At 38.4% G+C, this 20245-nt stretch overlaps 1 protein-coding gene across 1 annotated transcript in view; it reads left to right on the top strand.

Moving 5' to 3' along the window:
- agbl4 (AGBL carboxypeptidase 4) overlaps positions 1-20245 on the top strand; it is a 392166-nt gene that overhangs the window by 334658 nt on the left and 37263 nt on the right. Inside the window, exons 7-9 of the mRNA XM_058073430.1 lie at positions 10948-11037; positions 14144-14258; positions 19908-20019. Of these exons, the coding sequence (XP_057929413.1) occupies positions 10948-11037; positions 14144-14258; positions 19908-20019 (317 nt within the window). The remainder of the gene's footprint in view (positions 1-10947; positions 11038-14143; positions 14259-19907; positions 20020-20245) is intronic.

Raw genomic sequence — 20245 nt, 5'->3', positions numbered from 1 at the left:
AAACCATAATGAGCTTAATTCAAATTTAAAGTGACATTTACGGCCGTATCTCCCTGCCCCCACCTCTGGTCATTAGCATAATGAAAGCTTTCAGACCACCCCTTCCCTGCCGCTAGAACGCTCGTCTGCCGCCATCACCGCATTTTCCCTTCACACCCGCCCGTCCGTCGTCTGTGACCTCCGTCGTCATCACAGGCGTCCTTGAAGCCTCCAATCTCCCCATTTCATACGGCCCGACCATAAGGGCGCTTGATTGCAGCAAATTGATCCGGAATATCACTGAGCTTTTCATCCCGTCGCTTCTTCATCCCCCCACTTAAGAGGCTCGCCGCGGCTTGTATTTACATGCTGTCTTCTCGAGGGTTTCCTCTCCAGTGCGCCCACCCAACGTCTTTCTCTGGTTTTTGGACTGTTTTTCAATCCTCTTTAAGACTCCATTTTATATGGTGTAATATTTTATATGGTATAATATGTTCCTTCTATCACATACTTTGCGTGGATATCGGTGTACGCAACTTTTCGGCACTGTTTTGTGTTTAAGCAAACTTTAGCAATGATAGATTATAACATCTGGTCTGTTTGTGTGCAAAATTGAAGTTCAATTTTTTTTTCTCTTACTCCTTAGACAGGTTTGCAATGTTAGACTTTGAAAACCCTGGTATACATGTGGTCAAAATGAAAATAACCATTATGCTAACACTTGAGCAACCACTTAAACAAAACTGCTTTAATCCAGCTCTCGCAAAAAAATAAATAAATAAATGAATTTGGGTGACCCCTAACATGGTATCGGTATCGGCTGATTTCACTCATGGATTATTGGGTTCAGTATCTCCAAAACCCTGATCGGACCATCCCTAGTAGAAATCACTCCATGCTCTTTATTGCTCTCTGGTTCTACCATATCTTACTTATTGTGTGGAAATATGGGCTAATAACTATAAAAGCAATCTTCACTCGCTAAATGTACTGCAAAAAAGGCCAGTAAGGATAATTCATAATGCCGCCTACATAGAACATACTAACTCCTTATTTCTAAAATGACAAATACTTCAACTTGCTGATATAGTTCATCTTCAAACAGCTAAATTAATGCATAAGGCTAAAAATAAGCAATTAGCTAAAAATGTCGTCCAATACTTCTCTACAAGAGAGGAGAAATATGATCTCAGGGAAGAAGTACATTTGAAACACTTCTATGCTCGGACTACGTTATGCTAGCCATAGCATTTCAGTATGTGGAATCAAACTATGGAATGGATTGAACAATGCACAACGATGAGCCAATTCAAGAAACAATACAAGCAGTTGATGTTTGCTAAATCCAAGGATGAAGAGTCTTGAACCAGTCATGATGTGCTATATATATCACTATATTGACACTTACTATGATACCCATTATGGCATTGGATGTTCATATCACATCGTACTTTGGTACGGGCCAAAAAAAAAAAAAAATTAACTAAAAAAAAAAATAATAAAAATTAATAAAATAAATTAATAAATAAAATGAATTTGCCAAATACAAGGATGAAGAGTCTTGAACCAGTCCTGATGTGCTAAAATTTTTTTTAAATAAAAATGAAAAAAACCCAATAATCTATGGACAAAAATTAAATTAAATTAAATTAAATTAAATTAAATTAAATTAAATTAAATTAAATTAAATTAAATTAAATTAAATTAAATTAAATTAAATTAAATTAAATTAAATTAAATTAAATTAAATTAAATTAAAATACAAGGATGAAGAGTCTTGAACCAGTCATGATGTGCTATAGATATCACCATATGGACAGTTACTACGGTACCCATGATGTCATTGTATGGTCATATCACCTCCTACTTCAGTACGGGACAAAAAAATTACAAAATTTAAAAATAAAAAAAACCTTAAACTGTATTATGGAAAGCAGGAAGTGAACAAATGTAACAGCTACTGATTGATGCATGTTCAAATGAAATTAAACCATTACCATTACCAAATTTGTTGTTGGGATCAGGTGTTCGGGTTTATAAGAACGCATAACGTCTTTGGAATTTAATGAGTTAAAGTGTAAATATGTTAAATATTATGAGTTTTCACATTTCCGTTTGGCTCCTCAGAAGCAGCACCACAGTGATAGACTTTGAAAACCCCTGGTCAAAAAAAAAAAGTATTTTATTTTAGTATGTTATTTTGCATAACATAGTATATTTGTCCAGGTTTAATCCCGACAGGAAGACAAATAGCATTGTGATGCAAATTTTCGAGAACTTCCTTCTCTATGGTTGTCCTTGAAATGGAAGGTGGCCGTTGTAGCCTCGTGGGGGGTTCAAGAGGGGGGGGGGGTTCTCGCTAACAGTTCTCGTGAGGCATGTTGGAGGTCTCTCAGCTGGGCAGTAAACTGAGCCGCGTACCATTCCAAGGCTCTGTAAAAGCGACGGGGGGGGGGGGGGGGGGGAATTTACAGCTCACGCCCCATCCTCGATATGACGCGGTGTGGAGGCCCAAGCGTGTCCAGTTGCCATCACTCCAAAGTGAGGCTAATTTATGGCAACGTAAAAGCCACAGAGCCGAGCAGGGCTGGAAGGGGGGGGGGGGGGGGGGGGGGTTAGAGACGTCGAGGCCGTGGTTTGTGACTTGCAGTATAATGTAGCGTAAAGCTGTGGACAGTATGACATTGTGTTTTTATTGTAATTCTCCAAGGTACATTTTCTCTCCTCAAATCCTGCCAAACACTTTAAATGTTGTATTTTCCGCCAACTTTGATGTTGTTAGCCATGCTTTTTACTGTCGCCACTAAGCGACTGTCCATGACTATGATTTCTAAACTTTTTGCAGATCTCACTTTTGAAAAACTTTGTCTTTGAAAGAAAGCATTGAACATTTTTGGGCATGACAATGATAAATAATAAATACTAACAGTGATTTATGAGTAGTCATCGATGCTAATAGCAATTTGTGAGTAGTACTAGATTCTGCTCAATTTCCGATTCATTCAGTGTTAGTGAATGAATCCTGTCATCCTGTCCACTCGTGGTCTCTCTCAAGATGCTAACACTTTAGCTAACAATTAGCCTTAAAACTTATTACAATATTCAAATATTATTTATTATTGAATATACAATATTCAAATTCAACTATAAACAATATTTCATCATATATTACTATACTGCGCACAATATGCTAACAATTGAGGAACCGCTTAAACAAATCTGCTTTAAAATATTTTGTGTTCTTCCAATTAACGACACAATTGGTTGAATTTAAATGTTCAGTGATGCTAACAGTTCGACAGTAACAAATTAGCTTAACCTGCTTTCCAAAATATTTTTTCTGATAAAAATTGCGCTATAAAACATTGTATTAAAAGTTGCACTTTACAAAGCATCAAGTACATAGCATACGTAGCAAATACTAGGCACATTGCTAAATGCTATAGCGCTAACAAAATACTAATATTGCAAAACATAAAAGATTTGTAGCTTAGCATCTATTAGCGTTACCTGCAAACAAACATTTGTATAATTTTTACCTTGTACAAGCTTAGTGCTAAAGTGCACTTAACGTTGCTAGTGCTTACACAACATAAGAAGTGTCCTGGCTGGTCCACCAAGATTATAGACCACAAAATATTCGCTTATGTAGTTTTTTTTTCTTTTGTTTAGTTTTTTGGGGGTTCACATTTGTCGGGATTAATATCGTGCTGTCGTTTTGTTAGCAAAGTGTTAGTAAAGCTTGCAAACGGAAGCACTAAATAAACAATGAGAGATGCGAACACTCCAAAACAACATCAAAACTAGCAAATGCTTTGGAAAACAACAAATCTTCCCATCAGCTACTTATACAATGTCTTTTTTTTTTTCAATTTAGCAGTTTTTTGCTAACATTTACTACCACACAATGCTAGTGCTAACATGCTAACTCTCCAGTAACACATAACTAACTTCTTTGGGGGAAAAATGTTTTCACATGGAACATTACAATACAAAAGACAATATTATGAAGTTTTTAGCAAAGTTTGTACAAGCACTTTGCTCAACGTGCTTTCCAAAATAAAATTGCGCTATGAAACATTGTATTAAAGGTTGCACATTACAAAGCATCAAGTACGTAGCATGAAATATTAGGAACATTGCTAAATGCTATAGTGCTAACAAAATACTAATATTGCAAAAAATAAAAGATTTGTAGCTTTTTTTGGAGGTTTAGCATTTATTAGCGTTACCTGCAAACAAACATTTGTGTAATTTTTACCTTGTACAAGCTTAGTGCTAAAATGTACTTAAGTTGCTTGTGCTAACACAACATAAGAAGTGTCCTCTGCTAGTGCTAACACAACATAAGAAGTGTCCTGGCTGGTCCACCAAGATTATAGACCACAAAATATTTGCTTATGTAGTGTTTTATTTGTTTGTTTGTTTTTTCTGGAGTTCACATCTGTCGGGATTAATATCGGGCTGTTGTTTTGTTAGCACTTGTGTTAGTGCTAAGTGTTAGCAAAGCTTGCATACAACGGAAGAACTATATAAACAATGAGAGATGCTAACACTCCAAAACAACATCAGAACTATCAAATGCTTTGGAAATCAAAAATTTTTCCCATCAGCTACTTATACAATGTGGTTTTTTTTAAAAAATTAGCAGTTTTTTGCTAAAATTTACTAACGCACAATGCTAGTGCTAACATGCTAACTCTCCAGTAACACATAACTAACTTCTTTGGGGGAATTTTTTTTTTCACAAGGAACATTACAATATAAAAGTCAATATTTTTAAGTTTTTAGCAAAGTTTTTAGCAAATCAAGAAGTAAAGCAACATGCTAGCGCTAAAGCGACTCAAGCGATGTCCTGGCTGGTTCAGCAACATCATAGACAACATATTCTTCTCATTTTGTGACAGTGTACCATCCCAAATATGTTTAGAGGTTATACTAAGGTAAAACAGCAACTTAGCGATGCATTAAATGTAGAGGATGTTGAAAAATATGCAGAGTGTTGTCATTTTTCCATGAAGGTCCTGACAGGTAATTCCTGAACAGAAATGATGAGAAAAGAGCTCACTTAATTACATCATGTCACAATTCACAAGTCTGAACCTGAAAGTTCCCAGAGCTGCTGTCACGGAAAAAGCTGACCAGCACATTGGAAAAGTGACCTTCAGTATGTACGAGATTTAGTTTTTTATTTTTATTTTTATCCCCTTTAGGCACTTTGCTGCTTCACGCCAATTTGCATATTTATCAGAGCTGATCGTACTTTGACATCCTTTAATTTTTTTTCCCCTTACTCAAGATGGAGCAGTAATGTTCCGTAGAGTGCCGCACGGGACAATGGCAGGTGAAAAAAAATGCTGCGTGGGCATAAGTTCAGATTGCGCCGCTTTCACTCACTCACTCATTGTCGCAGCAAACCCGCCCCTGCTCGGCATGAACTATTCCTTACTCGGTTTCTCGATATCGCCCCAAGTTTCTTCTAGGTCTTTCTCCGTGTTCAATGTGCACGTTTGTCTTTGTTTTGCTGCTTCATTGCTAAAGCAAATTATTTCCTTACACTTGTGCAGTTTCATCACTTCCAACATGCAGCACAGCAGGGTGGGGGAAATTAATTTACCCCAACGCTGACAAAATTACTTAACTAATCCATTAATCAACGGGAAATTATTCTGCAGCTACCATCAAGTTATCATTAGCGTTGTTTATCAAGTAAAAAATGTATGCCAGATGCTAATTCCTGCTGTTGGAGTGTGCACGTTTCCTACTATTACTCAGAATGAAAAGCCCGTGGACCGTGAGGAAGTATGCGTTTGCTTTTGGAAAATCAAATCACGAAAAAATTACTTGTGTTGTATGTGCTTAAAGGTCCCCTGCTAGGCAAATTTAACTTGCTAGACCAGTGGTTTGCACTGGGGACCCCAGCGTTATGACGGGGGTGGCACCAAAATCCGAATGTGTGGACTGGAGTCACATTTTAATGACTTTGGACTTGACTTGATAATACCATTAGAAACGTGCAACTTGTCTTAGACTTCAAACGGCAGCGGATGCGGCTGGAAGGCCCCAGCAGAGGCAGCAAACCTGCTTTTGATTCAGGTTTCCAGTGAATAATATGAAAAGACTAAACATAAATGCATTGTGAAATTTAAAATACCAGCATTTTGTTCATGTTCTGGCAAAACAAGCATATTTTCGACTTTACTGTGTACAGTAGTGGCGACACCCATCGGTTTGTGACATAACCGCAATCACCGGAATGGGTGATTTGATTTTTGACATGGTATTCCTCCATGTGGGAACATGTTTTCTTGCATTATTGTGTCATATTTTTATTTATTTATTTAATTTATTTTACTTTTATTTACCCAGGCAAGCAATTTAAGAACAAAATCTTATTTACAAATGCAGCCTGAATTCGGAATTCGGACTACAATGACAATAAAGCTTCCATACACGAGCAAATATTTCTTCCTGAGACATTTTTCAGAGGAATGATCCCCGTTGGCGCTCACATTTTACGTTGACAAAAACGCTTGTATGTTGACATTGACAGTTGTCACCCGGTAGACCAGAACCCGGTCGACATAGATTTAGTTTTCAACACAAACTGTCTTTCCACTGTCTTCACATTCCTGGTAATCCCAATGGCTGATATCTAGTGCCACCTACAGGGCAACAAATGCCGCTGCTGCAACAACTTGACCTCAGCGTTATGACGGGGGTGGCACCAAAATCCGGGGGTGTGGACTGGAGTCACATTTTGATGACTTTGGACTTGACTTGATAATACTGTCAGAAATGTGCAACTTTTCTTGGACTTTGACATCAGTGACCTGCAATTCAGAAGGCAGCGGATGCGGCTGGAAGGGCCCAGCAGAGGCAGCAAACCTGCTTTTCATTCAGGTTTCCAGTGAATAATATGAAAAGACTAAACATAAATGCATTGTGAAATTTAAAATACCAGCATTTTGTTCACGTTCTGGCAAAACAAGCATGTTTTCGACTTTACTGTGTACAGTAGTGGCGACACCCGTCGGTTTGTGATATAACCGCACAGTTTGAACATTTAGAATGCTATGACCTTGTCCAGAGATATAAGGGGAATGGGTGATTTGATTGTTGACACGGTTTTCCTCCATGTGGGAACATGGAATCTTGCATTATTGTGTGATATTCGGACTACAATGACAATCAATCTTTCTTCTTGAGACATTTTTTAGAGGCGCTCACATTTTACGTTGACAAAAGCGCTTGTATGTTGACATTGACAGTTGTCACCCGGTAGACCAGAACTCGGTCGACATAGATTTAGTTTTCAACACAAACTGTCTTTCCACTGTCTTCACATTCCTGGTAATCCCAATGGCTGATATCTAGTGCCACCTACAGGGCAACAAATGCCGCTGCTGCAACAACTTGACCTTCTAACAGTGCCCAAGCTTAAAGAAAAAAGTTACATATACATATATACATATATACATACCGTGTATTCCATCACCAACTTCCTGCAGGTCACCTAAGGGTACGGTGGTTCCTATGGAACGCTGTGACTTCATTTAGTGCAAGAATGCTTGGCTGGGCACAGCTAGAGACACAGCAATGCCGAGATACAAGCACATAAACACCAAAAATGTACACGGGGAGCATTAGCATTAGCCCTGAGGAGACATAATGACACACATACACAGGAAACCAGCATTGTGGGCTCAGTAGTGGATCTAATGTAAGCTCCAGCGATAGCGTTGATGAAGCAGCAAGGGCGAACTAGTACTGGTACTGGTTCTGGTACTGGGATTTAAGGCAACGCAGTGTTTGATTCCCAATCCTCCAAAGCTACACAAAGCAAAGCTTTTCGGTCCCGACCGCAGGTTGTGCAATCACGCTTGGGGTCGGGGCCCACGTAAAAATTTCGTGGTGAAATTTCAGCCCAGCGAATCAGCCCGAGAGCGCTCACATTTACGGCGCAAAGGGCCCGCCCCGCTCCGCCGTGACTCCCGAATGGCAGAACCATTTGTCTCAGTGAAGGGCAAAAATAGAGAAAAGTGCAATAAAATCCAAGAGAGAAAGTATTTAAATAGAATAACACTTTTTTTTGTTTGTTTGTTTACAACCTCGCTGCAGCACACGGCTCTGACGTTAAATTGCAATTAAGGCGCGGGACAAGTGCTTAGCCTTTAGCTAATTAGCATTTTCTCCGCTCAGCAGAAAGGGCTGTAAGAATCAATATGATATTAGGTTTGTGTATAGCAATGAGACACACATCCACCGCCATCAATTAGCAGCCGATTAAACGCTGGCGAGAAAACAGCAATGCTTTAACCTCTGTGCCCCCCCCCCCATTCTAACACTTTCATACAGCTTGTAAAGCCAGCCACTTTTTTTTAAAGGAAATTAGTTGGAACATGATAAAACTGAATGCATTGATTAAACGGAAATATCAAAACTGCACTGAATAAGACCACAAAATTACATTTTACTGTTCAATGATGATTTACTGTTTTTATTTGCTCACTGCATTTCACACTCACGTAGCACAATCAGAGCTGCACAACACTTAGATACGACTGAGGGGAAACTCCTGGGAAAGACACACAGAAGATGCATTGTTATATATATTATTATTATTATTATTCATAATTAACTTTCACTTTCCCGACTTTTTTTTCAAACATTGGCTGTATTCAACGTATTTATTATTATTATTTTAATTTTTTTGTTATTATTATTATTTTTTTCATTGTATTTATTATGACTGTATTTGTAATTCTTCTTTTTTTGTAATTCTTTCATGCAATGTTTGACTAGTAATCTGCGACCCCCACCCCAAATGGGTCCAGATCCAATCCCTGGTTTATACTGGATTCCTTTTAACATCTTTAATACAAGTGAAAGTGATGAAGTGAAATTTGACCCCCCACCCCTTTCTTACAGCAAGTTGCTACCTGATAAGTATCCTCTGTTTAATTTTAACTTAAATAAAATCATTGTTTTACAGCAATAATTGGATTCTATTGATAATGATGATATTATTTAAATAACGACAAACCTATCACACCGATTCCATAATCAACTGGAAATTATTCCGCAATTACCATTGAGTTATCATTAACGTCGTTGAAGTAAAATAATGTTCGCCAGATGCTAATTCCCGCTGCACGTTTCCTATTATTCAACATGATAACGAACCATGAAGGATTATCTAGCTGCTATTAAAAAAGTCCCCCCCACACACTTTGGGAATATCTGCAACAGTTCTCAACATTTAAATATTCTAATCCCATCCAAAGATTGCAGTACATGACTACTACACTTTATAATATATACTGTATAATAATGATAGATGACTATAGCATGAATAGCTTTGATTGTGTTTGATTGTATCTGCTGTATTACTGTAGTGTTTTTGACTTTGTAGTATATTTCTAGTCTTATTTGGAATTGCTCTCATTGTTTATTTTTGGTTGCCACTGTCATGAATTATTTTAGGAAGGAGCCATTACGTTACTTGAAGAATGAGTAACTTTGCTGTTTTACTGCAATTTTTCTGACTTTGGTGAATATTTCCAATGTTATTTGGAATTGTTTTGACATTTCTTATTATTTATTATTATTTATTATTCACAAGGTTGCCATTGTCAATAATTACTTTCAAGAGGAGTGATCACGTTTCTAAAATTACTGCAATTTTTCCGACTTTGTGGAATATTTCTTATTTTTAATGTCTGACTTTTTATTTGGTACAAGGTTGCAACTGTAACTGTAACAATTTACTCATCTTTATTACGCACACAAATGTTGCATGGATAGTCGAGCCTGCTGTGGGTTTGATTCATGGATTATTTTGAGTCTTTTCATTTTATTTCAATTATGAATTCTGTCGGCTATAATTAAGAATCTGCAGTCATTCAGTCATAGGATGGGGAGGATTGCTGTGCCTTGTACGAATCAAAGCACTAAGTACAGTATTTTCTGGACTATAAGTCGCTCCGGAGTATAAGTCGCACAAGGCCAAAAATGCATAATTAGGTAAAAAAAAAAAAACATACATAAGTCGCACTGGAGTATAAGTGGCATTTTTTGCGGGTAATTTATTTTCCAAACTACTAGACAAAAAACAACATTACGTCGTCTTCGAAGGCAAGTTCTAACAATAAAAGAATAGAGAACAGGCTGAATAGGTGTAAGATATGCTAACACAATGCTTATTCAGCTACACAAAAAACAAACATGAACAGAAAAGGCGTCCAGTGTTTATGTAGCATAAACACTTTTTTCATTTATAAGTCGCTCTGGAGTATAAGTCGCAGGAACAGCCAACCTATGAAAAAAAAAAGTGCCACTTATAGTCCAGAAAATATGGTAAACGTAAGTTAAATTGCTTGTATATTTCTTAGCTAACCTTTTGAATGTTAAGTTTCTGCGTGATGACTTCAGTGGGTTGACAAGCTTGTTGTGAGTTCGTCGCTCGCTCGTGATTGGCTCCTGCCAAAGAAAGAGCTACCGTTTCATGAAGTCGCAGGAACACCCAACCTATAAAAAAAATGCAACTTATAGTCCGGAAAATATGGTACTTATTTTCCCAATCAATTCCCAGTAACTTACATGGAATGGAAATCATTCCAAAATTCTGAGCAAAATGCCGGACGTGTCGAGCGGGACCGGGCTTCTTAAGTCAAAGCAGACCTGTATCAGCTGACTGATCCCGACCCGTGTAGATGTATAATTCACCCTCTTGTTGAATATTCTCTCTTGATGTATGATTCATGTATGTCTGGTCCTGAGTCTCATGGACTAGCGGCTACCTTTGTGTCAGTCTGCTAGTCTACTCTGGTATCTGGTATTCTATCAGAGAATAACAACAGCTGTGTTGATGCTCAGGTTGTGTGATGGTACTTCAGCAACACCTCAGTGAACTCTTTCTCCCTTTGACTTCCTCTCCAACCAAACCTTTTCTCTCTCCGCCTTTAGACCAGCTGAGTCCAGAAAGGGAGAAGAAGCTTGTGTTCCTCACAGCTCGCGTTCACCCAGGAGAGTCTCCCGCCTCTTTTGTATGTCAAGGTAAAAACTTTTAAGACTGCTACTCTCATTCGGTGATATGTTCCAGTATTGTTCTCTGTGGTGTTTACTCCAACAGAACACAATGTTACGACGTTCCGTGTTACGGCCTTTACGATGTTTTGTGTTTCGTGTTGTGTGGTTTATGTTACAGTGTTACATTTTACCGTAACCGTCCAGGCAGTACTCGATGTTACGACGTTCCGTGTTACGGCCTTTACAATGTTTTGTGTTTCGTGTTGTGTGGTTTATGTTACAGTGTTACATTTTACCGTAACCGTCCAGGCAGTACTCGATGTTACGACGTTCCGTGTTACAGCCTTTACAATGTTTTGTGTTTCGTGTTGTGTGGTTTATGTTACAGTGTTACATTTTACCGCAACCATCAGGGCAGTCCTCAATGTTACGACGTTCCGTGTTACGGCCTTTACGATGTTTTGCGTTTACCGTGTTTCATGTTGTGTGGTTTATGTCACAGTGTTACATTTTACCATAACCATCCAGGCAGTACTCGATGTTACGACGTTCCGTGTTACGGCCTTTACGATGTTTTGCGTTTACCGTGTTTCATGTTGTGTGGTTTATGTTACAGTGTTACATTTTACCGTAACCATCCAGGCAGTACTCGATGTTACAACGTTTCGTGTTGCAGCCTTTACGATGTTTTGTGTTTACCACGTTTCATGTTGTGTTGGTTTATGCTACAATGTTACATTTTACTGTAACCATCAGGGCAGTCCTCCATGTTACGACGTTCCGTGTTACGGCCTTTACAATGTTTTGCATTTACCGTGTTTCGTGTTGTGTGGTTTATGTTACAGTCTTACATTTTACCGTAACCATCACGGCAGTCCTCGATGTTACGACGTTCCGTGTTACGGCCTTATGATGTTTTGTGTTTACCACGTTTCATGTTGTGTTGGTTTATGTTACAGTGTTACATTTTACCGTAACCATCAGGGCAGTCCTCGATGTTACGACATTCCATGTTACAGCCTTTACGATGTTTTGTGTTTACCATGTTTCATGTTGTGCTGGTTTATGCTACAGTGTTACATTTTACCATAACCATCAGGGCAGTCCTCCATGTTACGTCGTTCCGTGTTATGGCCTTTACGATGTTTTGTGTTTACCATGTTTCGTGTTGTGTTGGTTTATGCTGCACTGTTACATTTCACCGTAACCATCAGGGCAGCCCTCGAAGTTATGACGTTCCATGTTACGGTGTTTACTCCAACAGAAAACAGAGTTTTGGGGTATACAGTTACACTGCACATTTTGGAGTGGCCTTTTATTGTGGCCAAGCCGTGCTGTCTAATCAGCATCTGGTTATGCCACAACTGTAGGGGAGATGAATTATGAATGTTCTCTAACACAGTCCCGATACAAAGGATTAGCTGGCGCCAGTATTTGGAAGAAGATTACAAAGTACAATATTACTATATACAGTAAATACTTTAATAAAGTCATTGTAGTCAGTAAGCATTTATTTAGTGCTAAATATGTCTCAGCCGTTCTTCCTCTTTGTAGGTGTGGTCCAGGGGTTTTCAAAGTGTAAATGCTTCAGCTTGAGAAAAATAAAGACAAATCTATTTGGGTTATGGGAGTTATGTTTAAAGGCAAAATTAATTCAGTTTTCAGTTCCCCGGATCACAAAATATGCACCTGTTTTTGGTGGAGGAGTAATATATATTAAATATGTAGTTTTATTTTATTTTATTTTATTTTATTTTATTTTATTTTATTTTATTTTATTTTATTTTATTTTATTTTATTTTAGTTTAGTTTAGTTTAGTTTAGTTTAGTTTAGTTTAGTTTAGTTTAGTTTAGTTTAGTTTAGTTCACCGTGTCACACATAAAATATTTTCATATTTACATGATTTTAATGTAAAAATGCACTCATTTTAGCATAAACTCATTTTATTTATTTTAGTTTATTTTAGTTAATTTTAGGTTGGTGTAGCTTAGTTTAGTGTAGTTTAGTTTAGTGTAGTTTAGTTTAGTATAGTTTAGTTTAGTTCACCGTGCCACACATAAAATATTTTCATATTTACATGATTTTAATGTAAAAATGCACTCATTTTAGCATGAACTCTTATTTTATTTTATTTTATTTTATTTTATGTTATTTTATTTTATTTTATTTTAGTTTATTTTAGTTTAGTGTAGTTTAGTTTAGTGTAGTTTAGTTTAGTGTAGTTTAGTTTAGTTCACCGTGCCACACATAAAATATTTTCATATTTACACGATTTTTAATGTAAAAATGCACTCATTTTAGCATAAACTCATTTTATTTTATTTTATTTTATTTTTGTTTATTTTAGTTTAGTGTAGTTTAGTTTAGTGTAGTTTAGTTTAGTGTAGTTTAGTTTAGTTCACCGTGCCTCACATAACATATTTTCATATTTACACGATTTTTAATGTAAAAATGCACTCATTTTTTCTAATTCAACTTTGTGTAGTTTTTTTTGCTCATAAGCTACCACAAAATAGATGTTTTTTCCCCATAATTGCAGTTCAGTGTCTTTCATATTTTCTTCATATTTCTGCCGTACTATACAAGACACCTTGGAGAGGAAGCAGGTGTAAGAATGTGTGTGAGTGTATAATATGGCTCCATATGATGGAGAAGTGATGCATTGTCTTTGCTCCCGTGTTCTATACTCTCAACTAATAAAAGAAGCTGAGACACGCCTCCTCGCACCGTTGGGAAATTCTCTTTGTGCTCTTCAACAATCTAAAAGACAATTTGAGCAGGATTGTTATGACTTTTTGCTCCGGCTTCAGACGGATGTGAGTGGGCAGGTTGGCTCCTCGCGGGTCCCACCCACTTTCTAACTGACTGGACCTCCAGTAAGTTGGCCTCCATCTTGCTTGGGTAGTTTGTTGTTTGTTGTTGTTTTTTTCCAGCGCTGTCTCCTCCATAGCATTTGTATCGATTTAGTCTCCCATCACTGCCTAATTCTGACGATGCCCCCTCGGTGTCCTTCACTCTCTTTTTTGTTTCACCAAACTCAATTAACCGCTAGACGAGCCCGTCTTTGGCTTTCATTGCCAGTCTATTTCACTCTGTGTGTGTGTGTGTGTGTGTGTGTGTGTGTTTTGATAGGTTTGATTGACTTCCTGGTGAGCCAGCATCCTGTAGCTCAGATCCTAAGAGATTATGTGATCTTCAAAATCGTCCCCATGCTGAATCCTGACGGTGTTTACCTGGGCAACTACAGGTATCCTACACTTTGTTTGATGACGTTTCATTCATGTTGTGTTGGTTTATGTTACAATGTTACATTTTTCCATAACCATCAGGGCAGTCCCCAATGTTACAACGTTTTGTGTTACGGCCGTTACAATGTTTTGTGTTTACCATGTTTCATGTTGTGTTGGTTTACGTTACAATGTTACATTTTACAGTAACCATCAGGGCAGTCCCCAATGTTACAATGTTCTGTGTTACGACCTTTATGATTTTTTGTGTTTACCATGTTTCATGTTGTGTTGGTTTATGTTAAGGTTTTACATTTCACCGTAACCTCAGGGCAGTCTTCGACGTTCCGTGTTACGGCCTTTATGATGTTTTGTGTTTACCATGTTTCATGCTGTGTTGGTTTATGCTACAGTGTAACATTTTACCTTAACCATCAGGGCAGTCCTCGATGTTACGACGTTCCGTGTTACGGCCTTTACGATGTTTTGTGTTTACCATGTTTCATGTCGTGTTGGTTTATGTTACAATGTTACATTTTACCGTAACCATCTGGGCAGTCCTTGATGTTACCATGTTCGGTGTTACGGCCTTTACAATGTTTTGTGTTTACCATGTTTCATGTTGTGTTGGTTGGTTTATGCTACAGTGTTAAATTTCACCGCAACCATCAGTGCAGTCATCGATGTTAAGATGTTCCATGTTACAGCCTTTACAATGTTTTGTGTTTACCATGTTTCGTGTTGTGTGGTTTATGTTACAGTGTTACATTTTACAGTAACCATCAGGGCAGTCCTCGATGTTACGACGTTCTGTGTTACGGCCTTTACGATGTTTTGTGTTTACCGTGTTTCATGTTGTGTTGGTTTATGCTACAGTGTTACATTTTTACTGTAACCATCAGGGCAGTCCTTGAAGTTACGATATTCCGTGTTACAGCCATTCAGATGTTTTGTGTTTACCATGTTTCATGTTGTGTGGTTTATGTTAGAGTGTTACATTTTACCATAACCATCAGTGCAGTTCTCGATGTTACGACGTTCCGTGTTGCAGTCTTTACGATATTTTGTGTTTACCATGTTTCATGTTGTGTTGGTTTATGTTACAATGTTACATTTTACCGTAACCATCAGCGCAGTCCCCAATGTTACAACGTTCTGTGTTACGGTCGTTACAATGTTTTATGTTTACCATGTTTCATGTTGTGTTGGTTTATATTACAATGTTACATTTTACCGTAACCGTCAGGGCAGTCCCCAATGTTACAACGTTCTGTGTTACGACCTTTACGATTTTTTGTGTTTACCATGTTTCATGTTGTGTTGGTTTATGCTACAATGTTACATTTTACCGGAACCATCAGAGCAGTCCTCGATGTTACAATGTTCTGTGTTACGACCTTTACGATGTTTTGTGTTTACCATGTTTCATGCTGTGTTGGTTTATGCTACAGTGTTACATTTCACCATAACAATCAGGGTAGTCCTCGATGTTACAACGTTCCGTGTTACAGCTTTTACGATGTTTTGTGTTTACCGTGTTTCGTGTTGTGTGGTTTATGGTACAGTGTTACATTTTACCGTAACAATCCGGGCAGTCCTCGATGTTAGGACGTTCCATGTTACGGCTTTTACGATGTTTTATGTATACCATGTTTCGTGTTGTGCGGTTTATGTTACAGTGTTACATTTCACCATAACCATCAGTGCAATCCTCGATGTTACGACATTCCATGTTACGGCCTTTACGATTTTTTGTGTTTACCATGTTTCATGTTGTGTTGGTTTATGCTACAGTGTTACATTTCTCCGTAACAATCCGGGCAGTCCTCGATGTTACGACGTTCTGTGTTACGGCTTTTACGATGTTTTGTGTTTACCATTTTTCGTGTTGTGTGGTTTATGTTACAGTGTTACATTTTACCGTAACCATCAGGGCAGTCCTCGATGTTACGACGTTCCGTGTTACGGCCTTTATGATGTTTTGTGTTGACCATGTTTCATGTTACGATTTTTCAGACATGTGGCCCTCTTTTTTCCGAAATTTCATTTGCAGCGTTTAGTTTTATGACATTTCATGTTACAATATTTTGTTTGCCAGGTTTCATGTTGTAATGTTTTGTGTTACAATGTCTCGTTTTATGACTTTTCCTGTTGTAACATGTCATAGTTATGTGTACTCCCCTAAGGCTGTACTCCCCTAAACTATTAATGCTGCACAGAAAGAAAACGAGAACTACTCATGCGTGTGTGGCGGAAGAATACGTCGTCATGTAGTAAAGACAACGCTACTTTTGTCATTTTTAGTTGACTTTTTCTCTTCCTGATGTCTCTCCATTTTGAGACAGACTTTTGTGATAGCAGTGTATCAAAGACAGGAACGTTAAAGTGAAAAGTGAACTTAGAGGTCGTAAAAATGCTCAGAAAATGGACGAATACCAACCAACATTGGCAGCGTGCCCATTCCTAGCTGCTCGACCATCATGATGGATTTCAGCATGTGACCGGATCTTCTCCTATGAAAGGGAGTGTAGGGGTCTCATTATTGAACCTGTTTCTTCATTCATTCGTTTTCTACCGCTTTTCCTCATGAGGGTCGCGGGGGAGCCTATCCCAGCTCTCTTCGGGCGAGAGGCGGGGTACACCCTGCACTGGTCGCCAGCCAATCACAGGGCACATATAGACAAACAACCATTCACACTCACATTCATACCTATGGACAATTTGGAGTTAGCCAATTAACCTAGCATGTTTTTGGAATGTGGGAGTAAACCAGAGTACCCGGAGAAAACCCACGCATGCACGGGGAGAACATGCAAACTCCACACAGAGATGGCCGAGGGTGGAATTGAACCCTCGTCTCCTAGCTGTGAGGTCTGCGCGCTAACCACTCGACCGCCGTGCAACCGAGCCTATTTCTTATATTACTGTATTTTATATGTCTTTCATGTGGTTGTGTGCCGTGGAAGTGACCTGGGTGTTCATTTAGGTATAAAAGGAACGGAAATCAGACCGAGACCGAGGACCTCCTGTACACACAAACACAGCACAAAGCAAAATAACTCACACACACGCAATAATTCCTAATTTCAATGCATCCGCAAATTAAATACAGCTGCTTTTATTTCCTGCTACTGGAGGTAATATCCTCCGGACTCCACCTTTAGGATGCTTAATAAATTCATAGAAGTGGCAGCAGTGCATTTGTTCAAATACTGTGCGACCGCAGGGCTGTTCTCTTTGCCAGTCGATCGTCTTTTTAACACCATCGCAGCAGCTCGGTGGGCATCCTTCTCCTGTCTATTCACTCCTCTTCCTTTTCTTCATAATTGCCTTTTACTTAATGTGCACGGCCACAGGAATACTAATGCACGCTGAGATACGCATCACAAGTGGCAACCTCTGCGTTTGTGAGTGACACCTAGTGGTAGTAGCCGTGTACTGCTTCCATAAACATTTACGGTGGTAATCTGTCGCCGTGTTTGATTGCTGACGGCCGCAGAGCTTTTTTTTTTTCATGAGCTCGCTTCCAAAGACAGCAGTGATAAGCATATTGACAGAAAGTGTTTAGTTTAGTTTAGTTTAGTTTAGTTTAGTTTAGTTTAGTTTAGTTTAGTTTAGTTTAGTTTAGTTTAGTTTAGTTTAGTTTAGTTTAGTTTAGTTTAGTTTAGTTTAGTTTAGTTTAGTTTAGTTTAGTTTAGTTTAGTTTAGTTTAGTTTAGTTTAGTTTAGTTCACCGTGCCACACATAAAATCTTTTCATATTTACACGATTTTTAATGTAAAAATGCACTCATTTTAGGATGAACTCATTTTATTTTATTTTAGTTTAGTTTAGTTTAGTTTAGTTCACCGTGCCACACATAAAATAATTTCATATTTTGTTAGGGTTAAACCCAAAACATTATCACCAACTGTGAAAGAAGACACAAAGACGTGAGATATAGGCTTGCAAGGAGAGTGATCAGAGACTGTTCAGTAACATTCATCCAACCTACTCTGAAAAACAGTCCCTGCTCTCCTTCTTTTATTAAAGTTTAGGTGTGCCCTATTACATAGGTCTCAATCGTCTAAGGGAGGGGGAACAGTTCACACGGTTGAGACTGGTTTCAACATCAAGCAAGCATATTTTGAGAAAGCAAAGCAGAGACAGATAGTTCAAGGACATCAAGAGAAAACAGTGTCTAAAGGAGTGTCAAGAGAAAGCAGTGTCTAAAGGAATGTGATGCTCTATGCAAGCGTGTGTTCTATGTGCATGTAATAGTAACTTGGATAATATGAAGAATAATATGTGCATGTAACAGTAACTTGGATAATATGAAGAATAATATGAAGAATGTGATTACATGATATTAACTTGGATAATATGAAGCAAGCTTATTAAATGTGAGTACATGATATATACAGTTTTATTCCAACATTTCCCCCCTGTTTATCCAATTTACTCATTGTAGAACATCATTTATTCCAACATATTTACACAATTTTTTATGTAAAAATGCACTCATTTTAGCATAAACTCATTTTATTTTATTTTAGTTTATTTTATTTTAGTTTATTTTATTTTAGTTTATTTTAGTTTAGTGTAGTTTAGTTTAGTTTAATTTAGTTTAGTTTATATATAGTTTATATTTTATTTTATTTTATTTTATTTATTTTTGGTTCACTATGCCACACATAAAATATTTTCATATTTACATGAGTTTTAATGTAAAAATGCACTTATTTTGTCTCATTCAACTTTGTGTAGTTTTAGTATTCACAGGAATACTAATGCACACTGAGATACGCATCACATGTGGCAACCGCTGCATTTGTGAGTGACACCTAGAGGCAGCAGCCGTGTACTGCTTCCATAAACATTTACGGTGGTAATCTGTCGCCGTGTTTGATTGCTGACGGCCGTAGAGCTTTTTTTTTTCATGAGCTCGCTTCCAAAGAGAGCAGTGATAAGCATATTGACAGAAAGTGACAAGTGATAGTCCACACCTCACCAATCACACATTCAGGCCCCTTCGCTAACGCACCGGCCAACCAGTCGAAGGAGCATCCTCCGCAGATTGCGGTGCCGAGTGGACTGCGATGGATGCACGCAGAGCAAAGAATCAATGGCAGTTAACCTGGAATGAGTATTTTGTCCACGGCTGGCTGCTTCGCTCGGCTCTGCAGTATCACTAACTCCTGTGTGGCTAACAGCTTCCGTAAATGTCAACGCTTACACACACGATACAAGATGACAACAAACAAGGGCAGATCAGAGCGCATCCATAAATACATCCCATCATGGATGGAGATCGGGCTTCGATGTTGCAATAGCAGCGTTTGTGTAATGTAGGAGGAGTTTAGTCCTGGTGTTTAAATTACCTTGAGATTCATTTTGGATGTAAATTGTCATCTATAGTATATCTTGGCTTGAATGTCCCCTGTTAATGTAATGTAATGCCACTACTGCAAAAAAGGCCAGTAAGTATAATTCATAATGCCGCCTACAGAGAACATACTAACTCCTTATTTCCAAGGCAAACTTTTGGCTAGCACACGTTAACACGTTGGTTTAAAATTGTTGAAAACTAGCATCACATGGGACCTTGGTCGTATTTCACTATTCTGTCTGCTTATGGTTTATACTTAATAGATGTCAGGCTCATGCTGCTGTGTGTATCTTTGCTCACAGATGTTCCCTGATGGGCTTCGACCTCAATCGCCACTGGCAGGACCCCTCTCCATGGGCCCACCCTACACTGCACGCTGTCAAACAGCTGATAGTGCAGATGAACCAAGACCCGGTGAGTGTGCAAACACACAAAAATGGCACCTTGTGCTTGTTTCACGTGGATCTTCATACTTAATCCGTTCATCCTGGTCAGTGTCGTGGGGGCGCTAGAGCCTATCCCAGCTGACTTTGGGCAGGAGGCGGACTAAACCTCTGGACTGGTCGCCAATCAATCACAGGAAATATGGTGTTCTAGTTCCAGCCCATTTGCTCAGCTAGTAGAGTCCACCGAATCCAGG

The sequence above is a fragment of the Doryrhamphus excisus genome, chromosome 5, assembly GCF_030265055.1.
Source record: "Doryrhamphus excisus isolate RoL2022-K1 chromosome 5, RoL_Dexc_1.0, whole genome shotgun sequence".
In the NCBI taxonomy this organism is placed as follows: Eukaryota; Metazoa; Chordata; class Actinopteri; order Syngnathiformes; family Syngnathidae; genus Doryrhamphus; species Doryrhamphus excisus.
This window is presented reverse-complemented; position numbering and strand designations above follow the sequence as displayed.